The 21,679-nt window shown below is 40.9% G+C and overlaps 1 protein-coding gene across 2 annotated transcripts in view; it reads right to left on the minus strand.

The window, feature by feature from the left end:
- NEK10 (NIMA related kinase 10) overlaps positions 1-21,679 on the minus strand; it is a 155,935-nt gene that overhangs the window by 73,795 nt on the left and 60,461 nt on the right. For both annotated transcript variants that reach the window (XM_058657180.1, XM_058657179.1), the window contains exon 23: positions 13,167-13,242. In XM_058657180.1, the coding sequence (XP_058513163.1) occupies positions 13,167-13,242 (76 nt within the window). The remainder of the gene's footprint in view (positions 1-13,166; positions 13,243-21,679) is intronic.

Genomic DNA, 21,679 nt, shown 5'->3' on the forward strand with positions numbered 1-21,679 from the left:
TTGTATAAACGATAAGATAAAAAATAAATCTATATTTAATTTGAAAAGGTGGCCCTGCATTGCATTTTTTTGTAATAGTGATATGTACTTCAGGCGGGGTCACAGGAGCTTCCCAGGACATCAGAAGGTTGTATAAAAAATTTTCTTATGCAAATCCAGAACTCTAAGTTAAAAGGATAAAGGAACTATGCAGGATGAGGGATAAAATATGCAAGACTTCAGAGAACCTTTCGGTTAATGAGAAATCGGTAAATTTCAGGGAGTGACCCACCCTTTCGCACGGCCACTAAAATCCAATGAGAATGCTAAATTATCAGAGAAGAATGCAGCTGGATGTAACAGGCTATGGGAGTTCTGACTTTCTGGCTGCGCCCATTCATAGGCCCCAAACAGTCAGAAGAATGTGCAAATCATCTTCCTGGGAGATATTAACCTCCCTCTAGCTGCCATGAAGATTGTAGAAAATGAAGAAACAAATGAATGCTGGTAAGGTCTTGGCTTCTAGAAAGGACTTGGCTAAATGTTCCTTTTCAGGTTTTCATAACCCTACAGCTTTATGGTCTCCATTAAGAGGACCTTAACAGGAACCAATTAACTGTAAATACAGTGAGGAATTTAGACAATTAAACAAATGGATTATGTGCACCCAGGGACTACACTCCAGTCAGAAAATGATTATCAGGCACTGCCTACTTTGAGTCACAAACACAAATTAAATTCAGATCCAACAGCCTTGAAATTTCTCATTATATATCAAATGCCATTTGCTCTTCTCTAACGCTTTATTTGGGGGAAAAAACAGCTGGCATTATAGGTTCACATCACACATTTTGTACTTGTATTCAAGCCAAATTCTACCAGCTTCTAAAACTCAAATACATAACTAAATAATTATTGTGACTTCACAAAGAAGGATAATACAATCTTTCAATTATAACATATAATTATACAAATGCCTTTTCTCTAAATATAAAGCCCATAAAAAGATGTAGTCTGCTCCTTAAACACAGACTGATTTTCTTAAAAGCTGTCAAGCAACTTTAAAGTGAATTTTTAAGTAAAGGCAGAGAGACAAACAGAAAGAAGGAGAACAGGGCGAGATTTGATATCAACTGGTTCACTCCGCAGATAACCACCACATCCAGGGATGGGCCAGGTTGAAGCCGGGAACTCAATCCACATCTAACCAAGGATCCAAGTAGCAGAGCCATCAATCACTCTCCCACAGTGAGGACTAGCCAGAAGCTCAAACAGAGCTCAGCTGGAGCTCAAACTCCAGCACTCTAATGGCTGATGTGGGCATCCCAAGTGGTGGTTTAACTGTTGCATCAAACACGGGTGCCCCAAGGAAGCACTTGATAGTGTCTACAGAAAGTAAGAACCCACTGTGAGCAGAATATTTTTGCTTTTGCATGGCCATTATTATCACATTCATCTTTTTAAGTGACGAGAAATCATCAGGCAGGTACCTTATCTACAAAGTCCTATTTATTATCCTACTTGCAAAGTTAATGTGGGCAACAGCAGTCTGAAAATTACAGGAAAGTAAGAAGTCTTTCTAGGTGAGGTCTGAAGGAAATGATTCTCCAGTCCTTCTAACCATGAAGAAAAATCCAAGAACAGCTGTTGGGAACTATTTTAATGGCTTTCAGCTATCAGCATAAAATAATACGTGCAGAGCGCGGGGTGGGGGCAGGTGGCAAAGAGAGAGTATGTGTACAACTTCTCCATGGCGTCTGCAAAGATATGGGGCACACTGAGCATGAGCTCTGCTGCGCCAGAGCTGTTTCCATGGTGAACTTGAAGCAGATGTTGCAGGTAGCCCAGCTGCATCCCTGACCTTGCGCCTTTAGAGCACACCGGACCCGATGCCAATTGTTTGCAGGTTTTTCAGATGATCTGCTTCAGTCCCTTGATGTTTACTGCCTGCAGTTTGACAGTCCTGAAGTGCCGGCCATAGAAAACTGATCATGAGAACAGCATATCTGAGGGCTGAGGTGGAAACCTGCCACACTCTCCTTTCAGGAGCATGGTAATTCTGAGTTATCTGCTGCTACATTAACATCCAAGTTTCTGAACAGGCTCAAGTTCTGATTGTCCCCAGTAGTGCCTTGCCAAAGAAATCTGTCTTCCGCCTACCCTTCCTTGTCTCATGTTGTCCCCACCACTGCCCAGATTTCCTAGGGTCACTTCCTGAATCAACCCCTCACACTTGAATATTTGAGAGCTTACTTTGTAGCATAGTCCAAACAAAGACAAGTAAAAGAAATCTAGCCAGGTTGCACAGAGAGGAATTCACTGATACATTTCTGTAAGTACAGGAGCCACAGCTGGATCTCCAGGAAGATGGAATAAAAAGCTTGACATCACCAGAATTCATTCCTATGGTCTCCAAGGATTGGTCTCATTCTGCCAGACTGGCCTCCCACATCCTACAAACATGGCCACTACAAACCTCTGGGCCTCCCAGCATCAGCTCCTGGCACACACAGTACAAGGAACAGCAGCTGCAGGGTCCCAAGGCTTTGGGTCATCCTCTACTGCTTTCCCAGGCCATCAACATGAAGCTAAATTGGGAAGTGGAGCAGTCAGGACATGAACCGGTGTCCATATGGGATCCTGGCACTTGCAAGGTGAAGATTTAGCCATTAAGCCTTTGTGCTGGGCCCACTAGAGAAATATTTACACATCAAACCTGACTTCTCCAGTCCAGCCTGTTTAACTCCATTGCATTGTTATCTTTTCTCTTCTTCATTTCTGGTCTCTTTATCATTTTTATTATTCAGTCACACATCATATCACAGTGTCTAAATCTGAGGAAAGTGTAAATCTCTTGCATTATATAAACCTTCGGGACTGTTTGACACAATCACGATAAGGAAACTACAGCAACTGTCACACGCCTCAGCCTCTCCCCAGTGTCATTCAGCACAGGTGGGTCCTTCTTCCACCAGTGGCAATTGTCCTGGGGACTTGGCGGGAATCTCATGGGAGCTCAGAACAAGTACCACGGGTTTCCTGTCCTCTGACCCTTCTGCTCCTGATACTCTGTTCTCTCTCTATCTCTCTGTGTGCCTGTGTGTCCAAATTGAATTTAATTAACCTCATGGGAAGGGATGAAGGAATCTTCTGACAAGCAGGTGCTTAACTCTCCACTTCACAGACAAGTAAAATGGTAAACACACACACACACACACACACACACACACTTCTCTCATTCTCTTTCCCTATTTCTGTTCTGCAGATCTTCTGAAAAAGAGCAATTTCATGAAGTGACTTTCAGGCTGAGAGTCGATCCTTGGCTGTACAATGCAAGGGCGAAATTCCAGACCTTCCATCATCGCAGCATAAATCTCCACGCAGCCAATGTACAGTTCCTGCCTGTTCTTAAATATGCCTTCAACTCAGAAATGAACTGAAGGAAGATTTAAATCCCCACGGTTCAAGAAGATGCTCTGGAGAGGTGGCAATGTTGGAGGTACAGAGAAATTTAAACACCTACTGTACAGAGGAAGTAAAGGTACTGTGAAATTGCAACAGCAGTGACCAGCTGTCCAGGCCAGCAAATATGCTCGGCCAAATTCCGAAATCACTTAATGCATCTTTATAGATGTATTATCTCAGCTCCTGTCACATCCTTCAGTGAGCAAATGGAATCCTTTGGGTACTTCCTCATTAAGCTTTCAATGGTGCTCATTGAACGCTGATGCAGAACAGGGTGTTCTACAGTTTCTGGTATGGGTCAAAGTCAGCTAATGTAAACTTGAGTCGAACCGGTAGAACCTGTCCCTGCACAGGTTCATCCTGCAGCATGTACCCAGTGACCATCATCCCACTGCCATCAGTACGCAGAAACCAGAGGCACAGCACAGCCCGCACCCCACACTGGCCTCCTGCGTGTCCCTGTGCAGTGTCTGCGCTTAGCCCTACTCCCTCCCTCCCTTTGGTCCTTAAACCCTAAAAGGCTTCCATTGCTTGGCAGCTAAATTCCTGCTACATCCTCAAGGTGCGACATGGGGTGCTTGTACCCCTCTGCCTGCACTGCAGAAGGTTGCTGCCTGCTGGCCCAGCACCTCCAGGCCAGCAAAATTGCAGCCCCCCACTTTTCTCCTGTAAGTTCTGAGCTCCCACAGTTTCGGGCTCACCCTTAGCCCTAAGGTTATTTGTTAATGTTCCTTGTATCCCATCCTCTGGCTACCCTTGCATCTCCACAATGCTTGTTCATAATAAGTTTCCTTTACTTCTCCCACAAAGTCATTCCTCTCTCCTGATCGTACGTTTCATTCTGAGATGTGGGGATGATGTGTCAATTGGTTCTGCTTAAACAGACTATGTTTTGTTATTGTTGTTTCCCAGGTCTGATTCCTAAAGGCACTCAAAGACTCATGCTTCCTGCTGAATGAACTGCATTGCAACAATTTGGTTTATTGAATGCTGCCACAAATTCTCTGTATTTCCTTCTACCTGCAAGCAAATGTACTTCCCATGCCTTGAGTGCCATAGCTTGGGTAGATCAATAGATCAGTACCACACAGCAGGAGGGACATTAAGCAACACCAGATCTACCCTGAAGAGGCCGTTGCAGTCTCCACTTCTGCCCTCTTCCAACTCTGCCCTGTTCGTGGAAGATTAGACTGATAATCCCCACCCCCAAGCATCAGCACCCAATCAGCCAGCTAAGAGTTTCCAGCCCAGCCAATCACTCAGCTTCATGAATTTACATCAGTTAGTCCAGAGGAAGAAAGCTCAAGTGCCATGCAGCCAACCCACATAAACTTGCTTTTTTAAGATTTATTTTATTTTTATTAGAAAATCAAATATATGCAGAGGAGGAGAGACAGAGAGCAAGATCTTTCATCTGCTGATTCATCCTCCAAGTAGCCATAATGGCCAGAGCTGAGCTAATCTGAAGCCAGAAGCCAGGAGCCTCTTCTGGGTCTCGCACATGGGTGCAGGGCTCCAAGGCTTTAGACCATCCTTGACTGCTTTCCCAGGCCACACAGGGAAGATGGGAAGTGGGACTGCCAGGACATGAACTGGTGTCCCTGTGAGATCCTGGTGTAGGCAAGGTGAAGACTTTAGCTACTAGGCTACCATACCGGGCCCCACAAACCTGTTTTAAATCAAATTTTAGGTTGGATGGATACACAACAGATAACTCCTTATACCTAACTCGAATTGATACCTCCTTGTTATTGCAAAGTTTGCTCATTTCTTAATTATGCAGCAAATTAATTCATCGTAAATACATGAAGACTTTTTTGTTGTAGTTTGTTTTTGTTTGTTGCCAAAGCACCTCACTCCAGAAAAGCAATGTAAGAGGCCAAGGTTGAGGCATACTGAGTTAAGCTTCTGTGTACATTACAGTATCCCGTGTCAGAGTGCTAATTAGAGATCCATCTCATCCACTTCCAACCTGGCTTCCTGCTAATGCATCCTGAGAGAGCGGTAAAGATGGTCCAAGAGCCGGGATGTCTGCCATTCCTGTAGAATGCCCTGATGGCATTCTGGGTGCCCGGCTTCAGCCTGGCCAACCCCAAACCACTAAGTAAGAAATAAGGCAGTCAATAGAAAGTATCTCTCTCCTGCCATTCTGCCTTTCAAAATAAATAAAGCCATATTTCAAAAAAGAAAAAAATATATATGCTAAAATAAAAATCTCCTGGAGGAAATACAGTGACAGTGTGAAACGTTTAAAGTGAAAAATTAGACAAATAACCTGGATCAATATGAAGAGATAAGCCCAGAGCTGACAGACTCATTTACTTATAGAAGTAAAGACTACCTGAAGGCAAAGAAATGAAGATAGAGAAACTGAAGATAAGTGATTTTGAACTCCTAATTAATAAAAAAAAAAAAATCCATGGCTTTCACTGACAGAATCAACCATAACATGGTCCTCTGTTTTGTGTTTTGGGCTGCTGGGGAGTGCGGACAAAATCAGACTTTGAAACATCTATCATGCACATGGTGTTATACATCACAGTCAAACTTTTAATTCTGGTTAAGCCAAGTGTTTAGCATCGCCAGAGACACACAAAATGAAAATTAGGAATTCTGTAATTATACACTATACAATGTTTTTTTCTTCTATCTGTATATTTCCTGTGGTGTCTGTGGGTGTCAAAATTACAGAAAGCGTTAAATTTTCTTAACTCAGAATTTTTTTTGCCTTTCCAGAAACTTGAGAACCTTTTTGAATTCAGAAAGTGTCAGCGAACATTCCGCAGTCTGCTATCAGTATGTGAAACTTAGTTAGAACTTTTAAAAACTGCTGAGTGATGACAAGGCAATCAGAATTAGGGTTAAAATTAAAAATGTTTAGCAGAATTTAAAAAAAAAAAGCTTAACAGGTAATACATGTATTGATGAAGGTTATTTGGAATGTTTGTATTCTAAATGATCAATCAGAAACCCCTAAAGCAAGCATCAATCATAGTGCAATACTCGTCATTTTTAACAAATCAGTCTTTGGGTGTTCACTGTTTCCTCTGTAGGCAGGGTAGCAGAATGGTCAAGGACATTCACTCTGGACTCAGGCTGTCTCGATTTGAGCCCAGGTCTCTCCAACTGCTAGTTCCGTAATGCTGGTGAGATTGCTTTACCTCCCTTAAGATTATGTAAGATAGTTGCACCTGTCTCTAAGAGGATTAAACGATAATATTTATAGACAACAGTGCACATGCTTAGGAAGCTCTATTTCCGTGAGATTTGTCTGATTTGAGGGGTCGTAAGATTGATAGGAGCTTCAGTCTGCTGGTTCATTCCCTAAATGTCTACAACAGCAGAACAGGGCCAGGGTTAAGTAAGCAGCTTTGACCCTTTCTGGGTCTGCCACATGGGTGACAGGACCCCAGCTCTTAAGGTCTACCTTAGCAGAAAGCTGAAATCAAAAGCAGAACCAAGACTCTGACCCAGGCACTCCAACCCAGGATGCAGGCTAGTTAAGAACAATCCCCACGGTAGGCCAAAGCTCTCTTTCTGTGTGAGTGATAAACAAGACTTTACGCGGAGGGTTAACTTTACTGCATCCTCTCTAGTAGTACTTTCCATTTAGCAGATGTATTTAAATTCATCAGACTGGGCCTGCGGCGTGGCCTAGCAGCTAAAGTCCTCACCTTGAACGCCCCAGGATCCCATATGGGCGCCGGTTCTAATCCCGGCAGCTCCACTTCCCATCCAGCTCTCTGCTTGTGGCCTGGAAAAGCAGTCGAGGATGGTCCAAAGCCTTGGGACCCTGCACCCGTGTGGGAGACCCGGAAGAGGTTCCTGGTTCCCAGCTTCGGATCGGCGCAGCACCGGCCGTTGTGGTCACTTGGGGAGTGAAACATCGGACAGATCTTCCTCTCTGTCTTTCCTCCTCTCTGTATATCTGACTTTGTAATAAAATAAATATTTTTTTAAAAATGACCTTCTAACTTGCATATCAATACCATGTACTGATCCCAATTATGCTCTTATTTTTCAAAGTCCTCTTTTGCAGTTTCTTTCGGGGCCAATTTATCAGTCACAGGAGAATATGTGCCTCAATACATTATCGTCATTCCTCATTTTTAAATGATAACATTCTACTCTCTCCTATTATTCACTGCCCCAGTAGCCAGGAAGATATAAGGATAAAATTAATAGAAAAACTAAAATAAAACAGACCCGGTCATCAAAGTTTTTACTGCTTCAAACTAAAATCCTTTGTTTCAGGCTCCACTGGACAAAGAGAAATTCAAAGATTTGCTAGTTTCTTAGAGTCCAATACAAATGCCCACTGAGCTTTAATCACATTAAAATTCAGAATGACTTGTTTTCTCTTTAATTATTCAAAATATTTAGATTCTGCTAGGCTGCTCCTCCAGGCCCTGGGCAAAACAAAGGAAATCAAAGTTTGATGCCCACAGAGCATGTGTTTCAGCAGTAGAGCAGACACAATAAACCAGTCCAAATACAGATACTCCTCAACTTGTGATGAGGGTTTATGTTCGGATAAACCATCGTAAGAAGGAAATATTGCAAATTCACTCAATACCAGCCCTGCTAAGCATCCCAGTTCAGCTTGGTGCATCCCCTCTCGACGCAAGCGGACTGCAAGGCTGCGGTCCCTGTGATCGCCTGGCATCATGAGACAGCACCATGACATGTCATTAGTCTGGGACGAGATCAGAATTCTAAAATTCAAGTAGGTCTCCACTAAATGAGTCTTGCTTTTCTACCATTGTAAGACCAGAAGAAACAAGAGAGAGCATCTTAACTCAGGAATCACGTGTCTGTGCGATCTAAGGTGAGGCGGAAGAAGCAAGGGCTATTGAAAGTCCTATGGGACAGTCAGAAGAGAGCTTGCACTTGTGGGCAAGTGTTTGGAGCAAGGGTCTCTACAGAAGTGATACTTAAGCACAGACCCATGTTAGGCAGCTCATAGCTTTTTATAAGACCTGTCCAGAGCGGAGCATTTTAGACCTGCATAAACAGCAAGCAGATGAGCATGCTGTCAAAGTAGCTACCAGAAGAGTAAAATATTTAGGAATAAATATAGCCAAGCAAGTAAAAAATCTCTAAAGTGACAGTTTATGAAAGAAATAAGATACAAAAAAAAAAAGATTGGAAAGTTATTCCATGCTCATGAACTGGAATGAATGCAGTGAATGGAACCAAAGCAATCTCCACCAAAATCCCCACGACATTCAGAATCAGAAAAAACCTAATAGATATGAACCCACAAAAGGCCCAGAATAGTCAAGTAATCGTAAGCATAGATGCGTAAATGATGAGTATAGCTGCAGACGTAGCACTGCCTTAATTCTAAGCATGCTATAGCGTTATAGCTATTGAAACAGCATGGTGCTGTCATCAAAATGACTCACAGATCAATGGAACAGAATAGAGAGCCCAGCAGAGGAATGACTGTCACTTTAATAAGTGGTACTAATCAATTGGATATATATGCAGAAAATAATGTAATTAAAACCTTACCTCTCATCATATATAGAAATCAAATTCAGATATAATAACTTAAATATTAAATCTGAAACTGGGCCTGGCTGGTAGCCTAGCAGCTAAAGTCCTTGCCTTTCAAGCGCGAGGATCCCACATGGGTGCCCGTTCGTGTCCCAGTGGCCCCGGTTCCCATCTAGCATCCTGCCTGTGGCCTGGGAAAGCAGGCAAGGACAGCCCAAAATGTTGGGACCCTGCACCCACATGGGAGACCCAGAGGAAGCTCCTGGCTCCTGGCTTCGGATCAGCTTAGCTCCAGCCATTGTGGCTGCTTGTGGAGTGACTGATTGGACATAAGATTTTTCTCTCTATTTCTCTTCCTCTCTGTATATCTGCCTTTCCAACAAAAATAAATAAATCTTTTTTAAAAACTGAAATAGAAGATATAGGAAAAAAAATTTAAAGATATTGGTGTAGGCAAAGAGCTTTTTGGATAAGACCCAAAAGTACAGGCAACAAAAATAAAAAGTAGGGGCAGAGTGCGATGGCCTGGTGCCATCCCCTTGCAGCTGCCGGGATCCCCTGTGGTCTCTGGTTCATCTCCTGGCTGCTTCACTTCCCAACCAGCTACCTGCTTGTGGCCTTGGAAAGCTGTAGAGGATGGCTCAAAGCCTTGGGACCCTAGGCTCACAGGGAGACCCGAAAGAAGCTCCTGGCTCCTGGCTTTGGATCAATTCAGCTCTGGCCATTGCAACCACTTTAGCAGTAAACCAGCAGATGGAAGATCTTTCTCTCGGTCTCTTCATCTCTCTGTAAATCTGCCTTTCAATAAAAATGAATAAATCTTTTATAAAAAGAATAAAACTGGACAGAATCTTACGTACAGCAAAGGAAATAATCAATAGAGCAAAGAGAAATCCAGCAGGACAAGAGAAATATTTGCAAATTGCTTATTTAACAAAGGATTAGCATTCAGAATGTATTAGGAACTCAAATACCTCAATAACAAAGAAACAACCAATCCAGTTAAGATATGTGCAAAGGACTTGTACAAATACTTCTGAAAAGAAAAAGATGCAAATGCCCAACAAAATAAATAAAAATGTTCAGTATCACTAGCAACCAGAAAAATGTAAATCCAAACACAATGAGCTAGTGCCTCACACGTGTTAAAAATGAATATTATCAGAAAGAATAAAAGTCACAAATGCTGGCAAGGACCTGAAGCAAGGGAAACTATTACACATGTGTGGTTAAAAAAAAAAAAAAGTTAATTAAGGGAGTCGTTAGAGAAAACAGTGAAGAGTTGTTTGAAATCAGAAATCGAATTGTCATATGACCCAGCAATCCCACTATGTATTTCTTTTTATTTGAAAGGCAAATTTACAAAGACAAGGAGCTGCACCAGACACAGCTGAGCCAAACCAAAGCCATGAGCCCGGGGTCTCCCACGCGAGTGCAGGGACCCAAGGACTTGCCTTCCCAGACCACAAGCAGAGAACTGGATGGGATATGGAGCAGCCAGGACTAGAAACATGGGGCGGGGGGGAGGAAAGCCCATATGGGATGCTAGCTCCTGCAGGTGGAGGATTAGCCTGCTGAGCCACAATGCCTGTTCCAGCTTTTTAGTTGTGAGTGCACTGTAGCTTTCTTAAGATTTGAAGAGGTATGATCAACAGTTGGACATGCTTCACTTCGCTTCTGCATGTCTAAGTTTTCCTACACATTTATTTCTATCCAACATAAAAAAAATTCACCAGTTTCTTTTCTGATTATCTAGTGTTACACTATCAACAGTCTCATGGTAAGCAATACATTCTCAAAGAATTCCCATTCCAGGGATAGTCAAAATTTTCTATCTTTATTACATGGTACTTACTTTATTAAATCCCAAATATATGTTCCATGATGAACTAGCCTAAAATGTTTCCCAGAACTGCAGACCCTATACTGGCATCTGAAAAGGTTATTGAAGATGGTATGCAACTGTATTCTTTGGAATTGAAGTACAGTGATAAAAGACATGATCAAAGACCATAGCTGCATGTTACTGTCCTTGAAAATGATGATACAGACCTCCTTAAAAATGAATCAAATTCAACGAAGAAAAGGAGCTTTTACTGATTTTCTAGAACTGACCAAGCCACATGCCTGAAGCCCAATTATCTAGCAGAAGAATACGGAATGCTCCAAGAAATTTCCTAAGAAGATGATAAAGAGAATGTATTCCATTAGATTAGTTAATATTGGGGGAATCAAAAGCCGAAGGGAAGTGCACCATGAATGATACTAGAACATCAAACTCTGGAAACTGTGGAACGCAAGGACATGGGGCATCCCATGTCCACACTGCACAAACTCGGGGAAGCTCTAAGGATTGCAACCAAATTACAAAATTTGGATGTGAGCATAGTGACATGGCAGTTTAAAATGCCACTTAGGACGCTCATCTTTCTTTTCAGAATGACAGTTGGAATCCTGTATACTTTGCTGAGGGTCCACCCACGCATCCGAGGAGGCAGCAGCGAAGGTCTCAAGTGCTTGGGTCCTTGCACCCATGCGGGGGGACCTACATGGGTTCCAGGTTCCTGGTTTGGAACCTGTTGTGGGCATTTTGAGGAGCAACCAACGAATGGAAGATTCCCTTTCTCCCTGTAACTTTGCCTTTGAGATGAATCAATAAATCTTTCAAAGAAATAAAGGAAAATGTGAATCCATCTTCTGGCTAATAAAGCAAAAACAGTTCCACGCCTTGGATTTCTCCCTCTGTACGATGCAGTCTCTCTCTCACTTGCTCTTTCATTCACACAGAGCTGATATTATCACGTTAGCAATTCTAAACTTAATTAAAGTCTTGGTAATAACATTCTGCTTAGCCAAGTATAATCAACTGAAACTTAAGCTCATAATTTATTTTTTTCCGTACATTTTTGTGTTGACAATAAAATCTGTTGCTGAGTATGTGATTAGGTAATACTTTTATAATCAAATTTGCATTATTTCTGAGAAGGAATGCAAGGTGAAGCAAAAGGAAAATGAATGAAAAGCCCCTCCCCAAAATCCCGAACATTCTTGCGTGCAACAGTAAGACGGAGCTGTTGCTTCCAGTTTCCAATCCCAGGAAGATCCACATTCATCTCTATCGTCAGGACTCAAGATAGATTTATAAGGAAAGGGAAAGTGTTTTGATTCCTTGATCTGCTGAATCATATTTCAAACAGTTCTGTGAAATCTGCTGTTCTACTGATTAACATGTCTGTCGATGTCAGCATACTCAGGCTAATTACATGTGATCAGCAAAAGACAGCCCTCCCGACACAATGATCCGTGATTTGCAATGGAACTCTCAAAGTACACTACAAAAGTTGTAAGGGTATCAGTTCATCAAAATATAAACACTGACACATATGTCTCAGTAAACGTCACCATTTATTCATTCATGCAGTAACACTTCCTCAAAGCCTATTATGTGCAAGGTACTGGGATAGGTAATAGAAAAGAAAAAAAATATGCTTTCCTTGCCTTTGAAAGTTTATATGTGGGGGTCCGGCGGCGTGGCCTAGCAGCTAAAGTCCTCGCCTTGAAAGCCCCGGGATCCCATATGGGCGCCGGTTCTAATCCCAGCAGCTCCACTTCCCATCCAGCTCCCTGCTTGTGGCCTGGGAAAGCAGTCGAGGACGGCCCAATGCATTGGGACCCTGCACCCGCGTGGGAGACCCGGAAGAGGTTCCAGGTTCCCAGCTTCGGATCGGCGCACATGGGCCCGTTGTGCTCACTTGGGGAGCGAAACATTGGACGGAAGATCTTCCTCTCTGTCTCTCCTCCTCTGTGTATATCTGGCTGTAATAAAATGAATAAATCTTTAAAAAAAAAAAAGAAGAAAGTTTATATGTGGGAAAAAGGAAAAGAGTTCTAACTGGTTCACTTCCGCATTAATTCAACAATTACTGCACACCTACTGTATATCAAAGATCGTTTCCATTTTTAACTTACAGAATTAATCTCCATAAGAAGAAAAGCTATCTTAGAAAAAAAAAAGCATCATATTTTGTGTTGGCTGTTTCAAGTACAAACACATATTAACCCACAATTTTATTCACATGTGTTAACCTACGTAGTTGGGAAGAATTCATTAAAGAAATCTTCTTTCTTAAGATTTTCTTTACTTCACTAGTCAACAATGGAAATGACAGCCCAGGACAATTAAATGTGATATCTAAGAGTCACAAAATAAACGTTCTTACCAAGAATACAGGATTGTTCCAACAACGGACGTGAGTTTACTGTTTTCTTGCTTTTGCTTTGCCAGGCCAAAGTCAGCTGCAATTGACAAAACAAAGCAACATGTTATTCCATTGTCCCGGCCTAAGCATTGTTCCTTAGCATTTGATCTTCTGTGCGGTATTACATTTCCCAACAGAGGGCTTTTCTTGGTTCACCCTCTGTCAAAATGCCCCATGCCCTTCTTCCACACCGCTCCCAATCTTAACGAATGGCATACCCACTGTACCGTTACGATAGGTATTTTGACAAAGAGTTTATCATTTTTAAAATATCTTTAAAAAGCCTAGCAGGCTGTGATACACGTTCCCATGTGGTCTCGCCTTTGAGGTTATCCTTGACGAGCTTCACACAGGATGAACCCAACGTGTTGACAAGTGCCAGTGATGAGATCTCCTCTGGCCGACACGGAAAGCAAGCACAGGAAACCTGAATGGTCACCGGGAAGCTCTGGACACCCGAAATTAAATGACTTTTATTTGCACGAAACCAGAGAAAGAATCAGTTCAAGATACACTTCTATATCAACAAATGATTTTTATTTTTATCACTGAATAGAATGTATGCATATTTAATATTAACACTGGCTGTATTCAGACACCTCTCTTTTTTAAACCACTCAATACATTAGGTCGAAGCAGTGACAGCAGATAGCCCTCATGTCCTCATTGTGCATCTCAAGAGGTTTAATTACCAAGATTGCACAAAAAGTCAGTGCTGAACCGGGACAAGAATTAAAGTTGTGATTCCTAATTAGATTTGATGCTCACAATATCACTTTGAAAAGTGCAGCAAATGCTTAAAGAATTTCACACCATGAATTATAAAACATGATTTGGTTATTTATATATGCTAAAATGTATTGCAGTTGGAAAAACAATCCAAGGTAACTTCATTCCAAAATAATAAAAAAATTTCATATTATTAAAAACAATAAATACCCATTAAACAACAAACCTAAATTTACATGTTTAGATGAACTGCCTCTATTAGTGACTCTCAAACATAAGTGTTATTTAACATAGAGCAGGGCTTAAAAGCCAAGACCCTAGAAGTTAGTATAGTATAGCACAGGATGGTTTAGAATCATACAATAGTAAATAGTAAAGTGTAAACAGTTTTCGATCACTTAAAGGAGGTGCTATACATATGAAAACATGTGTAGTATAGTATTGAACATCTAACATATATTTGATTACTGAGTCTTCACAATCACACATTGTTAGAGGAGACTGAAGCTCCGAATGAATCAGTAACTTATCTAACATCCCACAGAGAGAAATCATGAGTAAAATATTAACCTGAAGTTGCCTGATTCTAAAACCCAAAATCAACATCAGAATATAACACCACCAGCAACAACAGCAACAACAATCAGAACCAGACTGCTGTGATGACTAATTTGTTTCTCTTTACTAAATTAGTAGGAATAATGAAACTTTACTTGTCATATTAAACAGAAGAATTAAGGACCAAATCATTAAATAGAAACTTTGTCTCTTTCGCACACGCACACACACACACACACACACACACACACACACAAACTTAGTACACCCAGGAGACTAGGAAGATTGATGAAAGAGTGACAAGTGTGGTATCATGTATCATGGAGTCAGTCTGCAGAAGCACACACACTCAACACTTAGCACGCTACCTCAGAGAACACGCTTTGGGAAAACTCACAGAATGAAAACAACATGTCCAGAACACATCGGATTTTATGCCTACATGCACACGTGCTCAGAGAATTAAATCACACTCTAACATGCTTATAGAAAAATACACGCTAAAATGAACTGTATTTTATATTCTCTTTAGTCTTCGGTGTTTTATTTGACCTTTATGAAACTGTTATTTCCTTTTTTGTCCCTAAGCTGGGAAACACCTGGTGCCTTCGTATTTGTCCACCTGCTTTACTGGCGCATCAGAAGAATATAGCCACTCTCTGGTCTGAGGCTAGGAGCTAATCCTGTCTGGCTCTAACTTTCCCAGACTTCTTGTTCTCAGCTTGTCTCTGAAGCCAATTTAAAATTACAGAACCTTGGAATTGCAGAATAACCCACCAAAAAACGTGAGAGTCTTCAGCATATTTCAAAAATTGGATTTGACTTAATTCCTTTCAACATTTCTCCTTACTTTACAAGACCCTATGGAGATATAAAGGAACTGTGATGGGCTTCACAGAAAATGCTCTTCCTTTCTGAGTAATGTGAGAGCAATGTGTTGACTGAGCAGAGTTCTGTAGCCATCCTTCGCACAACAGATGTTGAAAGAGCACAGCACCAGTGACGCAATATTCTGTAATCTTCTAGGAGAACTCAAATTACTATGTAAGTAGATGATAGATAGATAGATAGATAGATAGATAGATAGATAGATAGAGTTGATGGGAAAGGAGATCGATGAAAGCCACTAATAACTCATTAGATATACGTGTTACTACAATATTTTACATGTATGCAAGTAATGTGCATTTAAGAAAGTGAGGACCAGCATTGTGGAACCCCTACCTGTGCCACTGGCATCCCATACTGACGTCCATTCGGGTCCCAGCTGCCCCACTTCCCATTCACCTCCCATCTAATCTACCCAGGAAATCAACAGAGGATGGACCAAATGCTTGGACCCCCCACATCAACATGGAAGACCCAAAGGAAGCTCCAGATTGCTGGCTTCAGGCCAGCACAGCTCTAGCCATTGCAGTCATCTGGGGAGTAAAGCAGCAGGTGTACGACCCTTCTCTTCCTCTTTCTCTTTCTTCTCTCTCTATAACTCTGCCTTTCAAATAAAAATAAATAAAACTTTATAAAAAGAAAAAAGAACTTTGTGTTTCCAATCAGAAAAGCAGTACTAATCCACTTTTCTGATAATGGCACACACAGATTTCTCAGCAGCTACTTAGCCAACCGATAACAATTAAAATCCCCTAATCTTCTAAAAGAAAATTAAAACACCAAGGATTCTGGCAGTAAGAGATGGGTCTAATTTGATTCCTCAAACATTGGCTGCATTTTTAAAAGTGAAATCTTTCCTTTGTGTTATTTCTTGATGATTTGAGAGTAGGAACTGCTTGAACCTATGATCTACATCAATCCTCAACTCTCCTTTTTTTAGACTTTTTTTTTCTCAATCTTAGTTCAAATGAAGATCTCAACCCAAAGGCTGAGATAGTAAGTTAAACTGCTACCTGCATTAACAGTATTCCATGTTAGCACCGGTTCATGTCCCGGCTGCCCCCACTTCAAATCCAGGTCCCGGCTGACATGCCCGGGAAAGCAGAGGAAGACGGCCCGAGTGCCTGAGTCATCTCTGCAGCCATGTGGGATTCCTGGGTGGAGTTCTGACGCCTGTTTTCAGTCGGCCTCAGCTCTAGCCATCATGGTTACGTTCGCAGCGAACCAGCAGATGGGATATCTGTCTGCCCCCCTTCTCAGTCTCTGTTTTTCAAATAAATGAACAACGTTCAGTCGAGGCATCTTCTCAATCATTCTTCCCTAACTGTGAGTGGCTTTTGAATATTTCCATTTAGATAGGCTTTTACATTCGTTTGCTCATTCAGGCATTCACTCACTCATTCTCCAATCCAGATGTTCACTAGACATTACTAACTGCTCTCCGAAACAGAGCCAAAGAAACTGGCTTTCTTCACCTAAAAGAAGAACTCACAATAAATTGATGTTTTCAGAACCACAGACTATATTCTACAAGAGAGGTGAACTTAGCATACTGAGGGAACCCATATACAGAACAGAAAGCACTGGATTATCGAGGAAGCTGCCTGGAGGAATGGCACTGAAACAGCAGAAGAGAAGAAAAGCATCCCCAGCAGATGCAACAGCATGCTGGAATTTACAACAATAAATTATTACATCAGGTCTGTCTTCAGGAGAGGGCGATTTGTCCCATGAGGTCAGAGTAAAGAGTAAGCAAGATCACAGAAGAGCGGACTTGGGCGTCCTGAGAAAATGAGGCTTTATTTTTTTTTTTTTTTTAGAATTTTTATTGGAAAGGCAGATCAGATTTACAGAAAGAAAGCTCTTCCATCCACTGGTTCACTCCCCAGATGGCAGCAATGGCTAAATTGCTGTGGAATCTTGGTCCCCTCCCTAGCCTCTTCAGCTGCTGTTATGAGCAAAACCCACACCCTGTGTTCCGGCACAAGTGCAACAGTCTTCAGTGGCAAATGCCATGGGTCAGTTGTCCCAAAACCATTGGCCAACTTCTTCTCCCTTTGTCATCTCCAAACATAGAGGCCCAAGTTCCCCTCACAGCTAGAAGTAATCACATGACTCAGCTTTGACCAACACATTCTAAGAAGTCCAAAGGGAAAGGTCTTTGATCACCTTTGCTGCTAAAAGCAGACTGAATTTGGTGAGAATGCCTGAGTCCTGGCAACCATCTTGTCACAATGAGATGACAAGCATATAGGAAAGTAGACCATCTGCTGAAGCTTTCAGAGACAAACAGAAGAAGCACCTCAGCCCTGGTGGACCTCTCTGATCTACAATACCCACCATAAGCCTGACCCGCTCCAGACCCCTTGTTCTGAGATAACTGAATGTCCTCTTCATTTGAAGCCATTGCAAGTCTGCTTCTTAAACCTAAAGACAGGCTAACTGACACAGCTTCTGAAACAGTATCTGCCCCACGCCCCTTATGTTGCCATTATAATTCTCCCCATATTTCCCTGATCAGATCATAGCACTTCCATTCTGAAAAAAAAATCTCTGAAGACAAGTCTTTGATCAACATCCCAGGTCCACACACACAGAGGCCCCTGTACCTCTACGATTATTTTGATATCATTTAGATGCATACTGCCGTTTTCAGGTCTCTAATGCTTTGCCTTGGCTACGTTCCTGCTTCAGCCACTCTTACCTTTCCTGGTTAACGCCTCCCGTAGAGGTCCTTAAGGCAGAATTTATTGTATTTTCCCCTTGTGCCAATGGGTTCGCTTGTGTGGCCTCAAAAGCTACAGATAAATGTCAGAGCAAGATGCGGACACTGCTCAAGGAATATGCTCTCCAAGGCTGCTTGTCAGATGGAAATAGACTCAAAGGTTTAAAATAGACAACATTCATAAAACTACACCTCCCTGGCCATGTTAACGTCCTGTGCTATGCCTCTTTATGACAGCAAGCTCTCAGCATGCTTACGATCAACAACTACAGACCAACCTCAGTCTTAAAAAATGAAAAAAAAAGAAAAAATGGTTTTCCATAAGTTTTTTTTTCTTTATATTGTTTCAGTCCCATATATGCGAAATATAATTTAACAATTCTGTGCTTTCTTCTGGAAGTACAACTTTCTAGAAGAGAAAAATACAACATGACAAGGCTTCCCCCTTGTGGTGACAGCCCTCCTTACCCACCGCAGTCAGTCGGCTTCCATAAACTTGATGAATTACAGCTATCTTTCAACCTCCCCAAATATGGAAATTTTATACACTTAAAATTACATTAATTCAAAAAGACTACATTTTGCTACCACCACTCTTAAAAATAAGACTGTAATGGCCATTTTTATATCAACAGAGACAGGCACTGAAAAAAATCCAGGAACAGTATTATAGTAGATTTTTCAAATAGTCATATCAAATCGTTGTAGATTAATTTTTTGATCATAAAGCCTTTTTATATTCAGTGAAAATAATAGCAGCACTTCAATGTCCTCTCCATACAATTGCTTTATTAGAAAGATACTGAACTAGGATATGATTCCAAGATAAAATTTATCACTGCCTCTTCATTTCAAACTGGGAAATTACTGACTCTTATTAAAGCTAAAATGTCTAGAAACTTGGAAATACTTTTTGACTTAATAATTCATCAGTGGAAATTTGATACATATAAATAACATTGAATTAATATCATTCCTGTTTGAAGATGACATGATTCTCTAACCAGGAGTACCAAAGAACTCAGTCAAGAGATTACCTTGGCAGGGTAGCAGGATTCGAAATTAATGAATATAAATCGATGGCTCTAGTTGCACAAGTTACACAAATAACTGCATGGCCAAGAAAGAAGTTTGTAAACACAGTCTCCTTTAAAATAGTAGAGGGGAAATCTTAAATACCTTGAAATTAACCTAACCAAAGATGTGGAAGACCTCTGTGGTGAAAATTATGAAACATTTTTAAAAAAAGGATAGAAGACATTAAAAGATGGAGAAACTTAGCATGTTCCTGGATTGGCAGGATCAACACCATCAAAATGTCCATAATACCAAAATAATACACAGATTCAATGAGATCTCAATCAAACTCCCAGCATTTTTCTCAGAAATAGGGGGGAAAAATGATAGAAAAGTTCATCTGGAAACACAAGAGACCATGAGTAGCCGAAGCTATCCTGAAGAATAAAAATCCATCCAGAGGAAATCACAATTCCAGACCTCAAGACATACTACAAGGTAATGTCATCAAAAAAGTCTCATACTGATACAGAAACAGACAAGATCAACGTAGCAGAACAGAAACCACAGAAGGGAGCCCACGCATGTACAGCCAACTAACCTTGGACAATAGCACTGATAATAATCCTGGCAATCATGTTGGTCTCTTCAACAAATGCTCTTGGGACAATCTGATAGAAGCCTGCAGAGGCAAGAAGAAGAAATACCCCAAACCCAACACCTCTCACCTTATACACAAATCAGCTCTCAATGGATCAAGGACCTAAATCTGCACCCAAAAGCCATCAAACTATTGGAAGAACACACAGGAACCCCCAAGATAGAAGTATAGGCAAAGACTTCATAGAAAAGTCACCAAAAGAATAGGCAATCCCAACCAAAATAAGCTACCAGGACTACATCAAACTACAAAGCAAAGGAAACAATCAACAAAGTGAAGAAGCAACCAACACAAAGGGAAAAAATCTTGTATACCTCACAACTGATATAGCGCTAATAGACAGGATTTACAAAGAGCTTCAGAAACTCAGTGACAGCAAAATAAACAATCCTGGGAAGAAACAGGCAAGGGAACTGAACACTTTTCAAAAGAAAAAATTCAAATGGTTAATAGACATATGCAAAACAAAATGCTCAGATTCCCTAGCTATCAGGGAAAGACAAATGAAAACCGCATTGAGGTTCCATCTAACTCCAGTGAGACTGGCCTATATTCAAAACTCTACTAACTACACCTGCTGGCATGGATGGGGGGATGAAAATACCCTACTTCCCTGTTGGTGGGAGTGTAGCCTAGTATACCACTATTGAAGTTAGTATAGAGAAAGCTCAGAGAATTGAAAATTAATCTGCTGTGGACCCAGCTATTCTACTTCTGGAAATATATTCAAAGGAAATGAAATCTCCATATGAGAACGTGGCCTGCACTCCTATATTTATAGCAGCACAACTTACAATAGCAAAAACATACAAACAGCCTAGATGACAGGGTAAAGAGGAATGGCTAAAAAACAAACTGTGATATATGCGCTCTATGGAATACTACTCAGCCATTAAAAAGAATGAAATTCTACATTTGCAAATGATCCCAACTGGAGAACAACAGGTTCAGGAAAAGAAGCCAATCCCAAAAGGACACATATCATATATTCTCTCTGAAACAAGGCCACTGTTATGCAAAATACAAGATCAATAGATGGTAGGTAAACATTTATATGCATATATTTATCTAGACAATCTGTATAATGGAGTCAAGTATACCAGGAGTTAGAGACACACTGCAGATTGCATCTCTACTTCTGAATAAAAGGACTCCCAATGAAACTGTTAAACTGTTAAACATTTTTTCCTTATAGGCAAAAAATGGCGAGAAGAGGGCAGGGGAATGTGGAAGGGGAAATTCCTGGGCCTAAGGAACTAGATCATGAAAAACAAAGGATTTTCTTTATAAAAAGGCAGTGGTACTAGAAACTTGTTTTTCTCTAAAATGTTTGGCATTCTGACATGTGAGACTTATGAAAGAAAGTAAATATAAATACGAAAACTAATAAATTGATAAGGAAATCAGGCAACTTCTACAAAGGTTTAAACTCGGTACATTCAAATGTAACAAAAGGAGGCAAATACAGCTAATCTTAGAAATAAAATGAAACACAGGTTTGGCTTATTACTCAGGAAATACGGGCTGAAGATTAAACAAATTTGGAAGCAATCCATATGAAAATCCAATATCTAATTTATGACAACTCTTAAAAACACCAATTGTAATATCTACACGTAAATGGGTAATATTCTTAAGGAAACCCAAGTCCAATTTGTTAAAAGATAAAAAGCAAAAAAAAAGAAAGAAAAAAGTTTACAGTAAAGCAAGTGTAAGTTAGTGATAAAGCAAACCTATGTCTAAGATGAACTGTCGTCATTCTTTGACCTTTTTTTCTTTCTTGCTGTTTCCAAGTAATTTTGCACTGAGGCTGACGCTGAGCTTTTATTTTAGGTCACTTTGATTTTAAAAATGAATTCAGGATGTTCTACTTGTAAAAATCTAGGTCATAAACTG

Source organism: Ochotona princeps, chromosome 30 (genome assembly GCF_030435755.1).
Source record: "Ochotona princeps isolate mOchPri1 chromosome 30, mOchPri1.hap1, whole genome shotgun sequence".
In the NCBI taxonomy this organism is placed as follows: Eukaryota; Metazoa; Chordata; class Mammalia; order Lagomorpha; family Ochotonidae; genus Ochotona; species Ochotona princeps.